Raw genomic sequence first — 17,674 nt, 5'->3', positions numbered from 1 at the left:
AGCAAAGTGGCCTAAAAATGATGGAAGTAATTGGAGAAGAAAAGGAATGCTATAAACACCACGAGTGTTCATAAATTTGGCAAACAATTCACAAAGAAATAAGGAGCATCAGAAACTGTTTATGTACAAGAGATCACAGGTCTTCATATCTCTCAATAGAGAGCCCAAGTATCCAAGGTACCCAAAAAGTTTCACAGCTCTTACCATATAACATATTTATTTCATGCCGAAAAGGGAAGCCGAATGTGTGTAAATTTTGTTGTCTTTAAGTTAATAGACACAGGTGGGAAACCAACTAAGCTTACAGGTCAACATGAACTTCGCGGACTAAACATTAAAAAAGAAGATGCTATGGGATAAAAATTTACTGACCCAGATTGCCAAGGAGGCGCTCGACTGCGGCATGTACATTCCCAGCGGTAGCAGTGAGTGCGCGAATGTTTTCTTGGGTGTCGAAGAAACCCATCTCTTGAAGCTGTGAAAGCTGTGTGGCGTAAAGTTGTTCCGGTGGTTCTACATAAGCAAAGTAAAAATAGTAGTTTAATGGAGAAAGAATGAAAAAGGAAACACAAGTAACCTTTCAAAAGAAAAAGGAAACACAAGGAAAAAATATAAGGATAGGAATAAAAGAAAGCTTACCATTGGATGTGTTGGGGATGGTGAGGCCACTAGCACCAAGGCCACCAAACATATTCATTAACAAGTCCAATCCCATATTGTTGTTTGTTGAACCTGTTATTGACAAAATATTAGAAGATTGTCTTTGGAATTTAAGTGGAAAACATTAGAAAATTTTGAATGCAACCCAATTTTAACAACCTGTGCCACCGCCAGTTTGACCTTGGTCACTGCAAGAAGAAAGATCAAGAAGTCAATACAAAATGATTACTGAAGGCAGGGACAATGGGAAGACGCATGGGAAGACATAGGCAAAAGCATGCTTAACAAATGAACAAAAGAGTGCTTACTTGACAGAATTTTGCCGACCTAGCTGGGATAGGAGCGACTGCTGTAGAGACATAACTTGCTGCAGGGAAAGACGAAAAATTTTAAATACTACAATGTAAGAAGAAATACACCTGCATATTGTTCTGTTAAATTGATAGTACCTGCATTGTCTCGGGGGAAGTCAACTGGCGAAGAAATTCTGGGTTTTGCATCATTTCTCTCAATTGAGAATTGGAATCCATCATGCCCCGAAGCTGGGGATTGAGTCCAAGAAGCTAGCGAACAATAAACAATGTCAACATTTGAAACAAATTCAAGCTCCACAGTATGAGCTCTATATAAAATCGCTAGATATACTACCTGGTTCATATACTGAGGGTTAGAGAGTAAGCTTTGCATTATCTGTGAGATGGCTGGATTTTGCATGGCCTGATTAAGAGGGGATTCCTGCAAGCCACCAAGCATTCTTTCTAAATCTGGGAGACCACCACCACCCAAGCCACCAATGCCAGGTGCCCGTGTGTTACCCGAAGGATTAGACCTTGTAGTAGGGTTTGTCTGTACCCCTCCTGTTGTTGGGTTCACTTCAGATTAACAATAGGAGACCAAAAGGAAAGAGCTTCCATGTCTAAAACGAAAGTTGCTTGAGCTAAGAAATACAGTAGAGTGATAGCTTACCAGTACTGCTCCAAGGGTTGGGAAGAGGGTTAGTGTTAGGGGCAGGGGACCCAGTTGTTGTTTCTGATCCAGTGGTTGAAGGGTTTGGTGCCCTATCTCTGGCACCTTGATTCCCCAAGAGGGCAGCAAATGGGTTTGACCCCAAATCGCCTCCGTTGTCTCCAGCCATCGTCGTTGCATTAAGGAATGGCTCCTGAACATTTTCATACATGCGCCTAAGCATGTTAAATCCTTCTGGAGAAGATTCAATGTTGCTCATAGCCCTGTCAGTGTTCCGCATCATTTCCCGCATTAGTTCAGGATTCCTTGCGGCTTCTAGAGTCTGTCGGAGGGTACTAGGGTCATTAAGTATGTGTGCAAGGTCGGGATTTCGATCGATAAGTTCTCGCATTTGTGGATTCCCCATAATTAAATTGCGCATCAAGTCAGGGTTATTCATAAGGTTCTGGATGGCAGGCATGTTCATTATTTCCCTCATGATATTAGGGTTTTGAGTTAGCTGCTGTTGCACCTGTTCAAACTCTGGAAGACTAGATCCAAATAAACCCGGTGCTCCGCTGCCACCAAGTCCATTTAGACCAAGTCCGGGAAAGAGACTGCCACCAAGACCTAGTCCTCCAAGGCCCCCATCATCATTGGAACCAAGCCCACTAGCAATTGCTGGTGTACTGTTTGGACCTCCAACATTAGCCGCATTTGCAGTGTTGGGCGTGTTGGGCGTGTTGGGTAACGCAGATGGTGCAGCACCACGAACCAAATGTACAGTGTGACCTGACTGCAAACCTGACCAGAGTAAAAGAATCGAACATGAGAAAACAAGCATGAATATCCTATTAAACAGATTTAGTAGAATGATACATTGTTTTAAATTTCGGACGTAATCCGAAATTTTGGATTTCGGCCAAACCGAAACCGAAAGTACATTGAATTGGAAAAATGCAGCATTTCGTCGAAATTTCATTTTCACCCTTATTGACAAAATTTCCACCAAAATGTTAAAGATTTCCAACGAAATTTAAAGATTTCCTCCAAAATTTTATCAAGATTTTACATGATTTCAGGTTTCGGCCACCGAAACCGACATTTAAATCCTTGGAATGATATAGACCTACTACCACGATAAACATCATAGGATACATAAGTATCTAGCCACACAGAGTACTAGAGTACCACACAGAGTACCAGTACCAACCATTCACAAAAAAAAAAAAAAAAAAGAGTACAGGTACCACTTTCACATACCTGAACAGATAATTTCACCCAATACCAGTATCTAGGCATATAATAGCTGGTGGTGATCTTTCAGTATTCACTTTTGGATGCAAATTGTCCAATAGTATCAGAACAAATGTCACAGATGGGGCAAGACTGTAAAACATGGTAGGGATTTGAGTCCAAGCTGCTGAGAAAACTGTCGCAAATGCATCATTTTACCAGTTTGTTATGTGTATAATATATGCTATTCTATCGTGGTGCATAGCAGTTCTGCGAGCTGCTAAGAAAAATGTGGCAAATACATCACTTTTGCCAGTTTCTGCTGTGTACAATATAAGCTATTTTATCCGAGTTTCTATATGATGTCCACAGTCCACACGTATACTTTTTAAGGAATACAGTGGGACCCACATTATTCAATGATCCAAACTATTCACTTGTAGGGCCCCAATGTAAAACTATTCATTTGTAGGGCCTCAATGTGAATAGGCCATGCCCCCAAAATCATCTCCATAGGATGATCCTAACCCTCCATCATCCTATGGAGCTGATTCTCGGGGCATGTCCTACTTACATTGAGGCCCAATAAATTAATGATTTGGATCATTGAATAATGTGAGCCCAGTGTAATTTTTTTATAAATAAAAAAAATACACGAAGTTCATGGGGACACCATATAAAAACTCATTTTATCCATATGCATTATCAGTGATGTGGTAATGACCTGCACTTAAATACCGAGTTCCTGAAACACAACCCATATTGTACCCACTTAATAAATTAGAAGCCACTTACAAGTTAATCAAAGGACAGAAAACCCCAGCTTTCACATCAAGGCTAAAATGATGCAAAATGATCCCAGAAAACCCCGTAAAAACTTGAAGAAAACTGTACCACTTACAGCCATAAAAATGGCATGCATATGTTCATTGTGAGACTAATCAAACAAACCCACGGAATCATATTTATATGCATTAAATGTGAGGATGGAGAAGTATCCACCAACCTTTTGAAATAGTGTAAGACAACCTCTTCGTAAGCCATTTAAGTATAACAAAGTTGTGATTATTAGGTTTGACTAAAAGTCATTAATCAATAACTTTAGCCAATATTTAAGAATGTGTACTGGGGAAAGAACTCACCGAGGTAAGTGGTGTATTTTTTTGAAGCCAATAAATATCCAGACACTCATCAAGGTGTTATTAGTGAGGCGGACGGTAACACCAAGAGGGCTTTCTTCGGTCCATTAGGAGAAATAGATTATAATGAGGCAGAAGTCAAGGCTTTGCTGACTGGGATCCGTCTAATGGAGAAAGAAGATTTAGACTGCTACATTTTTTTTTAAGACTGCTTGATCATAGATGGAGATTCTCTATATGTGGTTTGGTGGTTGAAACAGGACGCCAATTTTCCTTGGAGGTTAGCCAACATGATTGAGGGGATTCTAGACCGTGTAGATAGCCATTCTATGATTTATTCCAACGCACGCGGCGTTCAACCCATAGCGCGGCTGATCCATAGGCTCGTTCTGGAATTACCAGAAATAGTTTGGCATTTTTTTTCTTCCCTCTTGATGCCTTAGTAGCATTTTCCTCCTTTGCTCCTTTTCATTATGGCTTGTTGCCGGCCATCTTGGTCCCCAGGTTGTGCCCCTTTCTTTTAAAGTTTTAATAAAATACCATTGCCATTAAAAAAAAAACATAATAGAAAATGTACCAAAACGACATGTCTATGTTCCAGTCGAGATTTCAGATCTTCCAGTTGTTCCACTCATTACGGTTTGTTCCAGCCGGTCAAGGCTTGTTTATATTTTTTTATAATCTTTTACCACTTTTCCTATAAAAGCTATGATTTGACCGACACTTCGAATTTATTGCCGATACACGTGTCGTGCCGTGTCCGACACGACACCCGTGTCCACACGTGTCGACACTCTTTTAGACACTTTTAGGTGTATTGCTAGAAGTGTTAGCAACTTTATATGTATGTATGTGTATGAGTGTGACACTATTTATGGGTTTCCATGTCAGATACCTTGGATCCGTGTCGAAACTTGGTCGAAACTCGGCACACGAATCCATGTCCACAAATCATGAGTATATGTGCTTTCTATTTTAGCCCTGTCCCCGTTTCTAAATTTTGGAAGTTTGCCGTGTCCAACACCCCGTGTCCGTGTCCACAAATCATAGTATAAAAGTTAGATGCCCTCAACAGCCTACCTATTCAGTTGAGAAACCATCTCCAATCAAATTTGGGGGTTTAATATAGGGATTATTGATGGGATAATCCATAACAAGAAGACCCTCAAGTGAAGTCGAATAAATTCATAGTCAAGTGGGGAAAATGTGCCACCACCACCCCCTACTAGGGCATCAAGTGGGCTCACAAGAGAGTATAGGGGTAAAAGTGTCATTTAAAAAAAAAGTTTGACTTTGGTCAAACTGCCGCAAGTCACTTTTCCCTTCTTTTGGGCGGTTGTGGTCTTTCTTTTTTTTTTTTTTGGGGGGGGGGGGGGGGGGGGGGGGTGAGTGCAATAAATGAGGCTTTCTTGAAAACTGGGGAGTCTACTAGGGCATCAAGTGGGCTCACAAGAGAGTATAGGGGTAAAAGTGTCATTTAAAAACTTTGGTCAAACTGCCGCAAGTCACTTTTCCCTTCTTTTGGGCGGTTGTGGGCTTTTTTTTTCTTTTTTTTTTTTTTTTTGAGCGAATCCCTCAGTAAATGAGGCTTTCTTGAAAACTGGGGAGTCTCAGTAAAGTCAATGTCTTCCCTTTGAGCAAATCCCTTAGCAACAAGTCGGGCCTTGTATCATTCCAAAACACCATTGGAGTCTCTTTCATTCTTGAATACTCATTTGCATCTTACTGGTTTAACTTCTTCAGGTAGGTCAACAACGTCAACAACGTCAAAAATGTCTTTTTTATCCATAGAGCTTAACTCTTCTTTCATGGAATCAAACCGTTGTATGGAATTGGCATAAAAAACCAATGTATGGAATTCCTAATTTTCATGACATTTTAAAGTGTAACTGGATCATCCCAAGATCCCATGTCATAATTTGACTCCTGTAAGTACACCACGTAATCATAAAAGAGGCAAGAGAAAACTTTGTTATTCTCTTGTGAGCAATACAAGAGAGGATGACAAGAAGGGTGTGGAAAGGGTTGCTTGCAAGGGAAGGGTTTGGGAATCGATAAAGTGTTAAATCGATAGAGAAACCTATTGAAATCTTTCTACATTACTTATTTAGTGAAATATTCGTTGGATCGCTCGTGGACGTAGGCCTTTGTGCCGAACCATGTGAACCGAGTGTGTTCTTTGTGTGTTGCCATTGTGTGATTGTTTTCTCGGTTTTTATCAGACCTTTGTCTGTCGATGTTCTACTCGTAAGAATACTTGTAGAGCTACAAAAATCTAAGATGAATTCTTATCAAAAACTAAACTCAACTCAACTCAACAAAGCCTTTGTCCCAAACTATTTGGGGTCAGTTAAATGAATCCTTTAGAAAAATTTCATGAAGAAGGTGAAAGGAATCTACCTGGCTCTAATCCTGGTTCTAGTTGGGTTCTACTACGTGGATCATTTTCTTCCATTCTATCCTATTCAAGGTCATGTTCTCTGTTATGTTCCTAGCTATCAAGTCTTTCCTCGCTGTTTCTACCCAAGTTGTTTTCAGCCCCTACCTCTTTTTACTCCATCAACTTGGCACAAGTCGCCTCTTCTCACTAGAGCATCCAAAGGCCTACATTGTGTAGTGGATAACCAATTGCGACTTTTTGAGCAATTTCTAATTATCAATTTCAATAAGATCTCCAGCATCTCGATTTGAATTAAGGAAAATATGATTTGTAACGATGAATATTTATGTTTCTTTAACAAGTGAATAAACATATACATACTAAATGCAAAAATAATACCAATGAGTCCATGTAATAACCAATCAAAGAAAAATATGCATCTTGCAATGCGTGAATTTTCTTGGAAAGCTGATGTCCGTTAAAAGGAAATTACACCACTACGACATTGGATCCTAATTCGCGAACAGAATATAATGAACCATTCCCCCAAAACCAATAAATTTAAACCGACAAGAGATAATACATAGCAAATATGTCTTCCCAACTCCCAACATAGAATATGAAAATCAACTCCATTTCCCAAAACAAACAAGGGCCATGAAATCGGAATATAACAAGTACCAACGGCGACAATCCCATTTCTAAGGTTTCATTGTCATTCAATGTATCAATAAACAATTAAACAACAACTATAAAGAGCGTCCAAGTTAAATCACAACAAATTGATAAAGCAACGCTCTATAGAATAAAAATAAAGAGATAAATAGAAGAATAATGAAAGAAGAAGACATGTTAATTCGAGAAAACCCAAACTCCAACTGATATTGATAATTTTCTATGTTCTTTCTCTTACAGTCCAGCCCTTCTTTACACTACTTCTACGATAATTAACTCCTTAATTCAACAACATAATTACTCCCTAAATCAAGCAATTACAACTTAACATTATTCCCTAAATCAAGTTATTGCATCAGTAAGCTTTTATTTTGGGAACTCATAAAATATGGAATAAAGATAATTCAGGAGGTTCCTAACACAAATCCCGATTAAGCAAAAAAAAAAACTACCAAAACCCTAACAATAAATGATCATGAAATCGAAATATAACAAATACCAACAATAACAATCCCATTTTTAAGGTTTCTTTGTCATTCAATCTATCAATAAACAATTAAACAACAAAGTATAAAGAGCACCCAAGTATCACAGAAAATCCTGATTAAACAAAAGGGTTTTGCCGAAGAGTGGCATTTAATTGCCCTTCGGAACATAATTTAACACGTGTTTGAGACTTTTACACATGTTTTGAAAGAAAAAAAAAATTTACTCAAAACATGTGTAAATTCACGTTTCCAAAGGCAATTAAATGCCCCTTAATGAGGACACTCGTTAGCAAAAACCTAATGCCCTGTCTGGATTCCAGGAATTTTCTGGAAAAGTTGAGAAAATGAAAATATTTCTATAATTTCCTACTTTTTTTTACACGTGAAAAGAGATAACTTGAACTAGTCCTATTCAATTTTGACTTAAAGAGACCTTCAATTTATGATAATATCCTTCCAAATTAACCTTAGTCATATAATTTCCCTCTAAATCATGGAAAGAAAAAAAAAATCCATCAGAAAGATTTTTCTTGCAATCCAAGCAAGGCCTAAACAAAACAAAAAAAGCCCAAAACCCTAAAAAAAATTGCTAAAGATAAAAGAGAGAGATAAGATAGAAAAAAATACCGTAGCTTTGGAGCGTTTGATCGTCCTTCAAGATCCGACCTTTGTAAATCAATCGCTGTTGTTGGGAGGGGACTTCGCAATTTAGGGCAAGGAGAGTTTTAAAAGCTCCGATGGTTGAATCGAGGCTCGTCTGAACGGAGAACTTTGATCCGTTTGAGCATCGGATGTGGAAGGTTGAGATTTCACCCGAATCTTTGCCGGAATTGCTCGTGTCACCGGAATCTCCATCGGCGGCCATATTAACCTCCCCTTCGATGGGAGGGACAGGCTTGATTGGAGAAGAAAGGGTATGAAACCCTAACCCTAGAAAATACACGATCCGATTTAGAGAGAGAGAGAGAGAGAGAGAGAGAGAGAGAGGGAAAAGGGAAGAAATCTGGGGAGGAAAGACGAAGCGATAGTGATGGATTGAGAAAGGGGTGTTTCATTGGAGAAATGCGAGTATTCTTTTATGGGCAACTGTAAATTCGCACCCCCTGTAGGATGATTCGCACCCCTTGTACAGAAAAAAAGGTTAAAAGTAAAAGTCTACCGCAGTTCACGTGACAAGTGGTTCGAATTTAGAGAGAGAGAGAGAGAGAGAGAGACCATGTATTAGGTAACTTTATTTTACTATTAGATAGATTCGACCCCCGGATGTCACGGATGAAACTAGGGAGGGTGGATACACCGTATAATTTCTATATAGTTTGGAGATTTTATATGGTGGAAATCCGTATGGTTCATTATTTTTCGAAAGGTGCTGTAAGGAGTACCCTATGGGATTATCCAAGCCGTACATTTGATGGGCCACAAGTCCACAACATAAATACGGTGTTTCCTAGAAAATCACTTCCATAAGATGATCCTAGCCTTCTGATCTACTGAGGAACTGCATGTTATGGAGATTGGAAGGTTGGATCATCCAATGGAAATGAATTTTGGGGCACAATGTATTTACATTGGGGCCCATTAAATGGACGGCATGGATCATTCTATGGTGTAAGCCTTACAATACTTTTTCAAAAATATTGAACGATACGGAAGATGTGTACTCCGGACCCAAACTCTCCAAATATTGAACAACCCGAATATGATCCCTCTAGCGAGCAGCGACACTGAAATCGGTTGTGAAAGGCATGAAAACATCAAGCTGCTTGCAGAGGGCGACAAACTGGCTGTAGTAAGGTGGCCAGTGAAAGATCATCACGCCGAAGACGGATCCACTCTGAGTACGTGGAACAGATACGATGAATGTTGGAAATATTGGACAATACGGAAGATTTTATATGGTGTAAGTGTAAGCCCGTATATATAGTCAAGTATTTTTCAGACAGTATTGTATGACCCACGCCGTAGGATGATCCAGACCGTCCATTTGATGGGGCACAACATAAATAGATTGTACCCAACAATTCATTTCCATAGGATGATTCCAGTTCCTCTATAGATCGGAGGGTAGCGTCATCCTAGGGAAATAATTCGTTGGGCACAACTTATTTCGTTCTGGCCCATCAAATGGACGGTTTGGATCATCCTATTGCGTAGGCCATACAGTACTTTTTGAAAAATACTGGACCATAAAGGTTTACACAATATAAAAATTCCGTTTGATGACGGTGTATGACGTGATTCTGCCTGATTCCCGCATTTGGTTCAAACGATGAACGGAATCAAGAGGTGGAATTGACATCTAGGTAAGGTGAGTGAAATGTCGGAATGGTTGCCCGCTCCAATAGGTGATCTCTTCATACTATCCATCAAAATGAAATTTTTCTTTGAAATTTTTGAATTAAATTTTTTATTTCCATTATTTTCCAATTCCATTTATAAGGGAATTGAAATAAGAATCAAAATAGGAGGCCGATTTTGATTCCAAATTCCTACAATCCAAATTTTTTCATGAAAACGCCAAATTTTCATTCCGTAATTCAACATCAAAATCGAAAACAGATAGGGCCTAAGTTAAGCGGAATAGTCGAATATGAGTCGACATCAAAACAACTTGATCTGATTAGATTATTGGTGCCTGTTGGGCTTGGGTCATTATCCTAGCAAGCATTGTTACTCAAAATCAAATAGATATTATAATTCACACCAACATTTCAATGTTCTAAACTCTCTTATGACCATCCATTTGCATTAATCATTTCTACCATGTTGTGGCTGCCATGACCCTCAGTTGTGAAAAGATCACACTGGTTTGAAGATTGATAGTTGAGTCTCTTTTAGCCATTGCTTTATAGGACAAACTTGTGCTTAGGGTTGTTCAATCAAAACATCTCCCATGGGATGTTTGTCTAACCCCAGATGAGTCTAACCATTGATGCCAACCATCCTCTTACTAAGTGGGATGTTTGTCTAACCCCAGATGAGTCATCCACATCAGGCCGACCCATTAGGTAATGTGACATGACTCATCAAGCCCACCCATTAGGTTATGTTGAAAGTGTTCTAATGTCAGAAGATAATATTACATAAACATAAAATAAAAAGTATATGCAAGTGTAGTGTGTGCAATAAGACACCCCCCTTATAACGTGATTTGACATAATTAAAGTTGCCCACTTTTCACGTCAAATCAGGTTATAAGTGCACTTAATGCAGAGGGGGTGAAAATATCATCTCCCTAGATTTATCCTGAGATGAAGATTATCGATGGTCAAGATTCTTTCATCACCCTAGGTTTCCGGGTGATTGCGCGCATCCGTAGGGAAATAGTCCTACCCCCGAAGGGGGTGGGACACCCTTCGTTACCAAAAAAGAAAAAAGATCCTTTCATCACGAATCTCCGTTCGAGAGCCGATGGCCACACGATCCAACGTAAAATGTAATGAAAATATTTATAAGGAGCTGAGAGACACATGGCTATGCTTAAAAATGTAACAACTAAATGGTGAAGTTACAATAATTGTTTTCCCAAAAGCAGCATTTAGAAAAAAAAAGTAGAGAGGGGTTTCCGTTTTAGGGCAAGATGGGTATGCACATAGAAGTTACATATGATGACAACGGTGCTTAGTGTCAATGGACCCAGACGATAGTCTGATCGATCCAAAGGTCCAACAGCTAATGAACGAGATTTAGACACATCAAACGGATCCGAATGTCCATTGGATCCATTTCTTAAGGTCTTGAAATTATTTCAGATCGTGACTAAGACGTAGCCAAAGAATCCAATGGAGAATATTCGAATGAAGGGCGCCTTAAAAAAAACCTTCATATTTTTGTCCAACTTTGTCTATTTATGAGGATCATTCTCAACATTTAAATCCTCCATATATGGTGATTCTTCTCTTTCTTCTTAGTTTCTTACCTCTTCCCTCCCCTAACTCCGAGCCTTAATTGTGTACAACTTAAGTGTTGGGGTAAAGTCGGACAGCATGGCGTCATGTGGCAACTCCCGCATAGGCAGGACAAATCCACTCGGCTAGTCATACCCTTTACTGTCATTGATCTCAACAGAACGAGGAGTCGGGTGACCAACTGGATGAAGGGTCCATGGACCATAGGCCTCTTGCCAGAGTACTGCCTTGTAAGGATTATCCTCGGACAAGCAAAGAACCCCGGGTGCTCCTCCTTGATGTCACCACCTGACCAGCTCCCCTCCACCAGCCTGGGAGATCGCCTAACGTCCTATCACTGGAGACAAACCGTAAAAGATCTATGAATCTTTCAGTCGGCGTACAAGATCTCAGATCTCCCAGCCGCAATTGGAGGCAGCACCTATGATTTGTCAACACCATATCTTGAACCCATCACCCCTAGTTTATCATGCTGTGTCAGCTAGCACTTCTCCAGTAATTATAATCATGTCATGTCACTGTCATATCACGCGTAGAAATACGAAACTTCACCTATAAAAGAGAACCCTCCACTCCACCTTGGGGGCTCTGCCCAAGGGAATCTCCCCAAAACACTCACCGTTATGACTATAGCACAATACACAAACACCACCCCATGTGCGCGATCCACCTGGCCCACCTAGTGATGACTCTCACCTACTCTCTCTCTTCTCCGCGTTTAGATCTTATCCTGGTTTCTCTGTATGACTTGAGTGTTGAAGGATACCTGGGTGGGCCTCAACGTTTTGTCTATGGGCGCAAGTCGTAGGCCAAGCCAACCTCCTTGCCGGATCCGAAAAGCTCAGCTATCAGGCAGACAATATACTATTCGGCCCACTATCTACCATGAAATTCTAACTCAAAAGCCCTGAAAGAGATGAAACAAATAATAATAAGTGCCACGTGGTAGGCCCACCAAATGAACACCATCCAAGGAGGTGATATGTTCCCCCCTTTTCTTCCTCGGGCCATCCCTCCAGCGTATTTTGTATTTCCCTTTTTTACACTACAAGAGGGTGCCCAGGAGAAGAAAAGGGGGCCCATATATCATTTCCCATTAGCTAGCATCAGAATTGTGGGCCCACAACGGATAGTATATTCCTGCCTCACTATGATGTGTAGATGATGGGTACGAAGTGGATTGTCACTATCAAAATCTCTCATAATAAGAAAATTTAAAAAGGTATTGCCGCTTGGAGATCTTACTAGAGCGTGAGAGCGTATGGCCAAAAAGCATTAATAAAACCCAACCCTAACCCTAACTCAATGCAGAAAACGAAGGGGAAATGATAAATTCTCACCCTTTGTAGGATGATTCGCACCCCTTGTACACATCAAAAAGCGTTAGCCTGAAAGAATTGACTTTAACAGTAGTGCGAATCATCCTACAGGGGTGCGAAATATCATTGCCCATAATAAAATTATTCAAAATTTCGAAAGCACGTGCTAGATAACCGTTAGGAAAAATAGACCACAGTGACCAACGTGTAACTTAAAATCCAACGGCCGTGATTCACTAGCCGTTGGTTTTCAACAGAAGACGCGCATACATTTATCCTCTCTTTCAATCTCCCTTTTAGATCAGATTTGCATTTCTTTTTCTTTCTTTTTTTAGAAACTCCTCTCCATGGGGGTTTTTCCATAGCCAAAGAAGGATCAAGAGGGGTTGGGGAGATTTTTAATTTTTTACACTGAAGGTTAGTAGATATTGGGTTTAGATTGCTTTTTGTGAATTTGGGTTTTGTTGATTTTGAGTTTTGGTCGTTTTGTGATTACGGTTTTTCACATATCCTTTGATTTTGAATCTTGTTGGGATGTGGATTATGTAGTTTGATTGTTTTTCTGATGTAGGTTTTAAGTAGAGCTTACTATCTTTGGTTTTTTATCCATTTTCAAATATGGGTTTTGTTGATTTTGACTTTTGGTCGTTTTATGATTAGGGATTTTCCCATATCTCTTGGTTTTGAATCACGTCTGGATGTGGATTATGTAGTTTGATTGTTTTACTGATGCGAGTTATAGTAGAGCTTACAAACTTACGGTTTTTTTTAATCCATTTTCAAATGTGGGTTTTGTTAGATCTTTTGGGTAATGTTTCTCTTGGTGTGAGTTTTTTTTTACATATGGTTTTTCTTATCTTTGGTGATTGCAGATCAGAGAAATGGATGAACACAGAGAGAATATTCCGGTCATGATTAAAAGTCAGCGAGGTAAATCCATCTAATTGTGCCTATCTCATTTGTATGATTAGTTTTGATTTTAAAATTGTTAACCCTAAGCTGCACTCATCTATGAGGGACATCTAATTGTGCCTATCTCATTTGTATGATTAGTTTTGATTTTAAAATTGTTAACCCTAAGCTGCACTTATCTATGATTTTCTTTTCTGTTGTTTTGTAATCTTTGAAAGGCCTTGGAATCGAGGGTGTGAACCGTAGAGCTTTGAGGGACATCAATAATGTCATGGGTGCTCCCCCTTTACCTTGCGCGTTGATCAAAAGGGGACTATCAGGGTAATTCATAAAACCCCAATCCATAGTTTCACTAATATTATGTTTTTGACTTTGTTCTAAATATTTGTCCCTGATTCCTTATTTTTTCAGAAAGCCTTCCGCGGATCACCAGACCCGGCATTTCGCAGGACATCGACCCATTACAAGGTTAGTTTACTTTGATTTTGAAATTCCTTTCTATTTCTATCACAAATGCACAACTAAGTTTTGAGCTTTTCCTCGTGTTTGTATAGGAAATTCTCCGCTTCACTGGCAAACAAACCGCCTTTCCATCAGGTACTATATTTCGAGAAAATAACAGATTGATTTTTTGCATAGTAGTCATCATTTGTGATTAGTTTTCTGTTCATATTTTTTACAGGGCTCTGATCGAAGGCACGGATTGGTCGAGAATGAGAAAAATAAGAAAACTGTCACATCAGTCCCGAATGCAAATGATTCAGAAAATTTTACAGTTATAGATGTCGATGAGTATATGGAGACTTATGACGACCACCAGGTGCCAACCTTTGTGAAGCATACAGAAGCGATTTTAGAGGAAATGGAAGCAATGGTGGGTGTAAAAACTAGCAATTTAAAATTATTGTATTACTTTTATAGAAAAATGATTTTGAGATTTTCTGGCAGAGAAGGCATCAACTGAATGTAGCCTTTTTGCAGAGTAATTGTGAACTTGATGAAATTGAAATGAAAGATCTAGTGGAGGAGACAGTTCCCGATATCGATAGCTGTGACTCTAAAAATCCACTAGCAGTTGTTGATTATGTTGAAGAGATATATACCTTCTATAAACAAATTGAGGTGAATCTCACACTGGCTTTTCTAAATGTAGCTTTTTTTTAGGATAAGAATTAAATTTTAACATCCTATTGTCCCTGCTCATTTCGAACTGTGTTACTACCAAAATTATTTCCAAAATGTTGCTTTATTTGAGGATAAGAATTAAATTTTAACATCATATTATCCCTGCTCGTTGCAAACTGTTACTACCAAAATTATCCCCCAAATTTCTTGTTTTGATAAAGATCCACTGTTTGAGGATAAGAACTAAATTTTTACATCGTATTATCCCTGCTCATTGCAAACTGTTACTACCAGACAGAGGTGTGAATCTCACACTGGTTTTTCTAAATGTAGCTTTATTTTTGAGAGGGTAAGAATTAGATTTTTATTTCATATTATCCCTGCTCATTGCAAACTGTTACTACCAAAATTAGTCCCCAAATATCTTTTTCTGATACAAGATCCACTGCAAAATTTGCTAATTGTTATTATCTTCTTCTATATAAAATTTCACCCCCCTAAATTTGCAGGAATCCTCTCATTTTTGTCTTTTTTCTCTTTTCTTTATGTGTGTGAATTGATAAATTTTTTACAAAAGTTAGTATGAAGTGGACGATTGAAACCGACTCATTCTTTGAGCAGAATTCTAGCTGTGTCTTTCCAACCTACATGTCTCACCAAAATGACATCAATGAGAAGATGAGGGCCATTTTGATTGACTGGCTAATTGAGGTAGAAGAAATGTATTGATCATATGATTTTTAGTTATTTCTGCCTTGAGACTAATAACACAATGAGAACACTTATTTTATATAGGTCCACTACAAGTTCGAACTATTGGACGAGACATTATTCTTGACCGTCAATCTCATAGACAGATTTTTAGAGCGTCACGAGGTGGTAAGAAAGAAGCTCCAGTTGGTTGGAGTGACTGCCTTGCTTTTGGCATGCAAGTATGAGGAAGTCTCTGTTCCCGTTGTGGAAGATCTAATTCTAATTTCGGATAGGGCATACACGAGGGACGAAGTCCTCGCAATGGTATTGATATTTTCTTATCTTTTAGTAAACAGAAATTCTAATTGTCAACTATTTCTCTATGTAATTTAGACCCTGTTCGTTTGAGATTATGACAACCGATTGAGAGTCCAGTACTCTCAATCGGTTGGCATAATCTTAAATGAACAGGGACATACAGTCTGTTCGATTAAGATTATGACAACCGATTGTGAGTTCCCAACTATTATTGGATAGGGCCTTACTATGTTCGATTAAGATTATGACAACCGATTGTGAGTGCCAAACCTATTATTGGACTCAAAATTCCATTTAAATTTGAGTCCAATAATAGGTTTAACACTCACAATTAGTTGTCATAATCTAAAGCGAACAAGGCCTTAATTTACAGCAATTCCATAATTGATTATTCAATACGTAATTTAATTTGTGTTGTTCAATCCTTGCAGGAGAAATTGATGATAAACACATTACAATTCAATATGTCGGTGCCTACTCCTTACGTTTTCATGAGGAGGTTTCTGAAGGCAGCCAAATCTGACAAGAAGGTATTAAGCTCTCTCTTCACAATGGTTGAAATCCAATTTCTTTGATTCAAGCCACTGGTCAGTGATTTTTTGACAGAATTTTACTTTGATTCAAACAGCTAGAACTCATATCCTTTTTCATGATCGAGCTTTGCCTCGTTGAGTACAAAATGCTCAATTTCCGCCCCTCATTGTTGGCAGCCTCAGCCATCTATACTGCTCAGTGTACCATGAAAGGATTCAAGCACTGGTCAAGGACTAGTGAATGGTATAGTAGCTACACAGAAGATCAGCTTCGGTCAGTTCCTCTTTATACTTCTCTTTCTTTTGGTCCTGTTCTTACCTTCCAAATTCTTGTAAACTGACAGAATGGGTACTTTTTCTTTGTTGGTTATGTTATAGAGAGTGCTCTAGATTGATGGTAGAATTCCATCAGAAGGCAGCGATTGGGAAACTCACAGGGGTGCACAGGAAGTATAGTACTTTTAAGTTTGGATGCGCTGCGAAAGCTGAACCGGCTCGCTTTCTTTTAGACGCATGACGGGGAAAATCAATGCATTTCCTTACAGGAAATATTTTGGACTGCGGTTAGCTATATACTCTATATATCTAACTTCTTAGGTAAAGATTGTAGATGTTTTGGGGGGATGCATTGAGATGAGCTTTGCATGCAACCTAGGTTGCAGAATGACTGAACTTTTATGATTGATAGGATGTGTTTGTTTTCATTAGTCTCAAGGCTATTCACTTAACCCTGACGTATTTGTTCTCGGCTTTGAGTATCATATTCAGCTTTTTGAATTTGATAACTCACAATGTGTGGTGCAAAGAGACGATTAGACATGCATTTGTTCGGCAACGACACCACATTTCTTCAGACAGCTTCACACTGGTCTTCGATCGTTGGAAGCCTCGTATTTCTTTATCATATTCAGCTTTTTGAATTTGATAACTCACAATGTGTGGGGCAAAGAGACGATTAGACATGCATTTGTTCGGCAACGACACCACATTTCTTCAGTCTTCGTTGGAAGCCTCGTATTTCTTTATGAAAGTTGGACAGTCGTAATGTTGTTTTTTCTTTTTCATAAAGATTTTCTTTTTCATAAAGAAATACGAGGCTTCCAACGATCGAAGACTATGAAACGATCTGAAGAAATGTGGTGTCGTTGCCCAACAAATGTCTAATCGTTTCTTTGCCCCACACACATTGTGAGTTATCAAATTCAAAACGCTGAAATTTCATGGCATTGTTTCATATAATGTATCACAATATTTGTTCCTCCTCCGGTTCTTGGCCTCCTTTCTTAATATTGCTATTCTTGTTCCCTCCTCCAATTTTATGTCGTATGATTTGTAGGATCACT

The 17,674-nt window shown here is 39.0% G+C and overlaps 2 protein-coding genes across 4 annotated transcripts; one reads left to right on the top strand and one right to left on the bottom strand.

Moving 5' to 3' along the window:
* Positions 1 to 47: 47 nt before the first annotated feature.
* On the bottom strand, positions 48 to 8,551 carry LOC143864208 (ubiquitin domain-containing protein DSK2b-like). Of its 2 annotated transcripts, none has more exons than XM_077375095.1 (8): positions 8,151 to 8,551; positions 1,627 to 2,409; positions 1,309 to 1,532; positions 1,110 to 1,223; positions 969 to 1,027; positions 820 to 848; positions 640 to 732; positions 48 to 513 (listed from the first exon to the last, which is right to left on the bottom strand). In XM_077375095.1, the coding sequence occupies exons 1-8, from the start codon at positions 8,386 to 8,388 to the stop codon at positions 365 to 367; spliced, it is 1,689 nt and encodes a 562-aa protein (XP_077231210.1). In that variant the 5' UTR covers positions 8,389 to 8,551; the 3' UTR covers positions 48 to 364. The 2 variants fall into 2 exon arrangements, with proteins under 2 accessions (XP_077231210.1, XP_077231211.1); XM_077375096.1 differs by having other exon boundaries at positions 1,309 to 1,517.
* Positions 8,552 to 12,997: 4,446 nt separating this feature from the next.
* LOC143864226 (cyclin-B2-2-like) lies at positions 12,998 to 17,016 on the top strand. Of its 2 annotated transcripts, none has more exons than XR_013241120.1 (12): positions 12,998 to 13,167; positions 13,623 to 13,680; positions 13,881 to 13,983; positions 14,074 to 14,130; positions 14,217 to 14,259; positions 14,345 to 14,536; positions 14,644 to 14,784; positions 15,409 to 15,498; positions 15,583 to 15,804; positions 16,230 to 16,328; positions 16,509 to 16,605; positions 16,710 to 16,851. XR_013241120.1 is itself a non-coding variant. In XM_077375117.1 (12 exons), the coding sequence occupies exons 2-12, from the start codon at positions 13,632 to 13,634 to the stop codon at positions 16,846 to 16,848; spliced, it is 1,314 nt and encodes a 437-aa protein (XP_077231232.1). In that variant the 5' UTR covers positions 12,998 to 13,167; positions 13,623 to 13,631; the 3' UTR covers positions 16,849 to 17,016. The 2 variants fall into 2 exon arrangements, 1 of the variants encoding a protein (XP_077231232.1); XM_077375117.1 differs by having other exon boundaries at positions 16,427 to 16,605; positions 16,710 to 17,016.
* Positions 17,017 to 17,674: the final 658 nt, after the last annotated feature.

The sequence above is a fragment of the Tasmannia lanceolata genome, unplaced genomic scaffold (assembly GCF_043159265.1).
Source record: "Tasmannia lanceolata isolate RefF3 unplaced genomic scaffold, GAP_Taslan_0.1 ptg000048l, whole genome shotgun sequence".
NCBI lineage: Eukaryota > Viridiplantae > Streptophyta > Magnoliopsida > Canellales > Winteraceae > Tasmannia > Tasmannia lanceolata.
The sequence above is the reverse complement of the archived record's forward strand: the minus strand, read 5'-3'. Positions and strand labels throughout refer to the sequence as shown.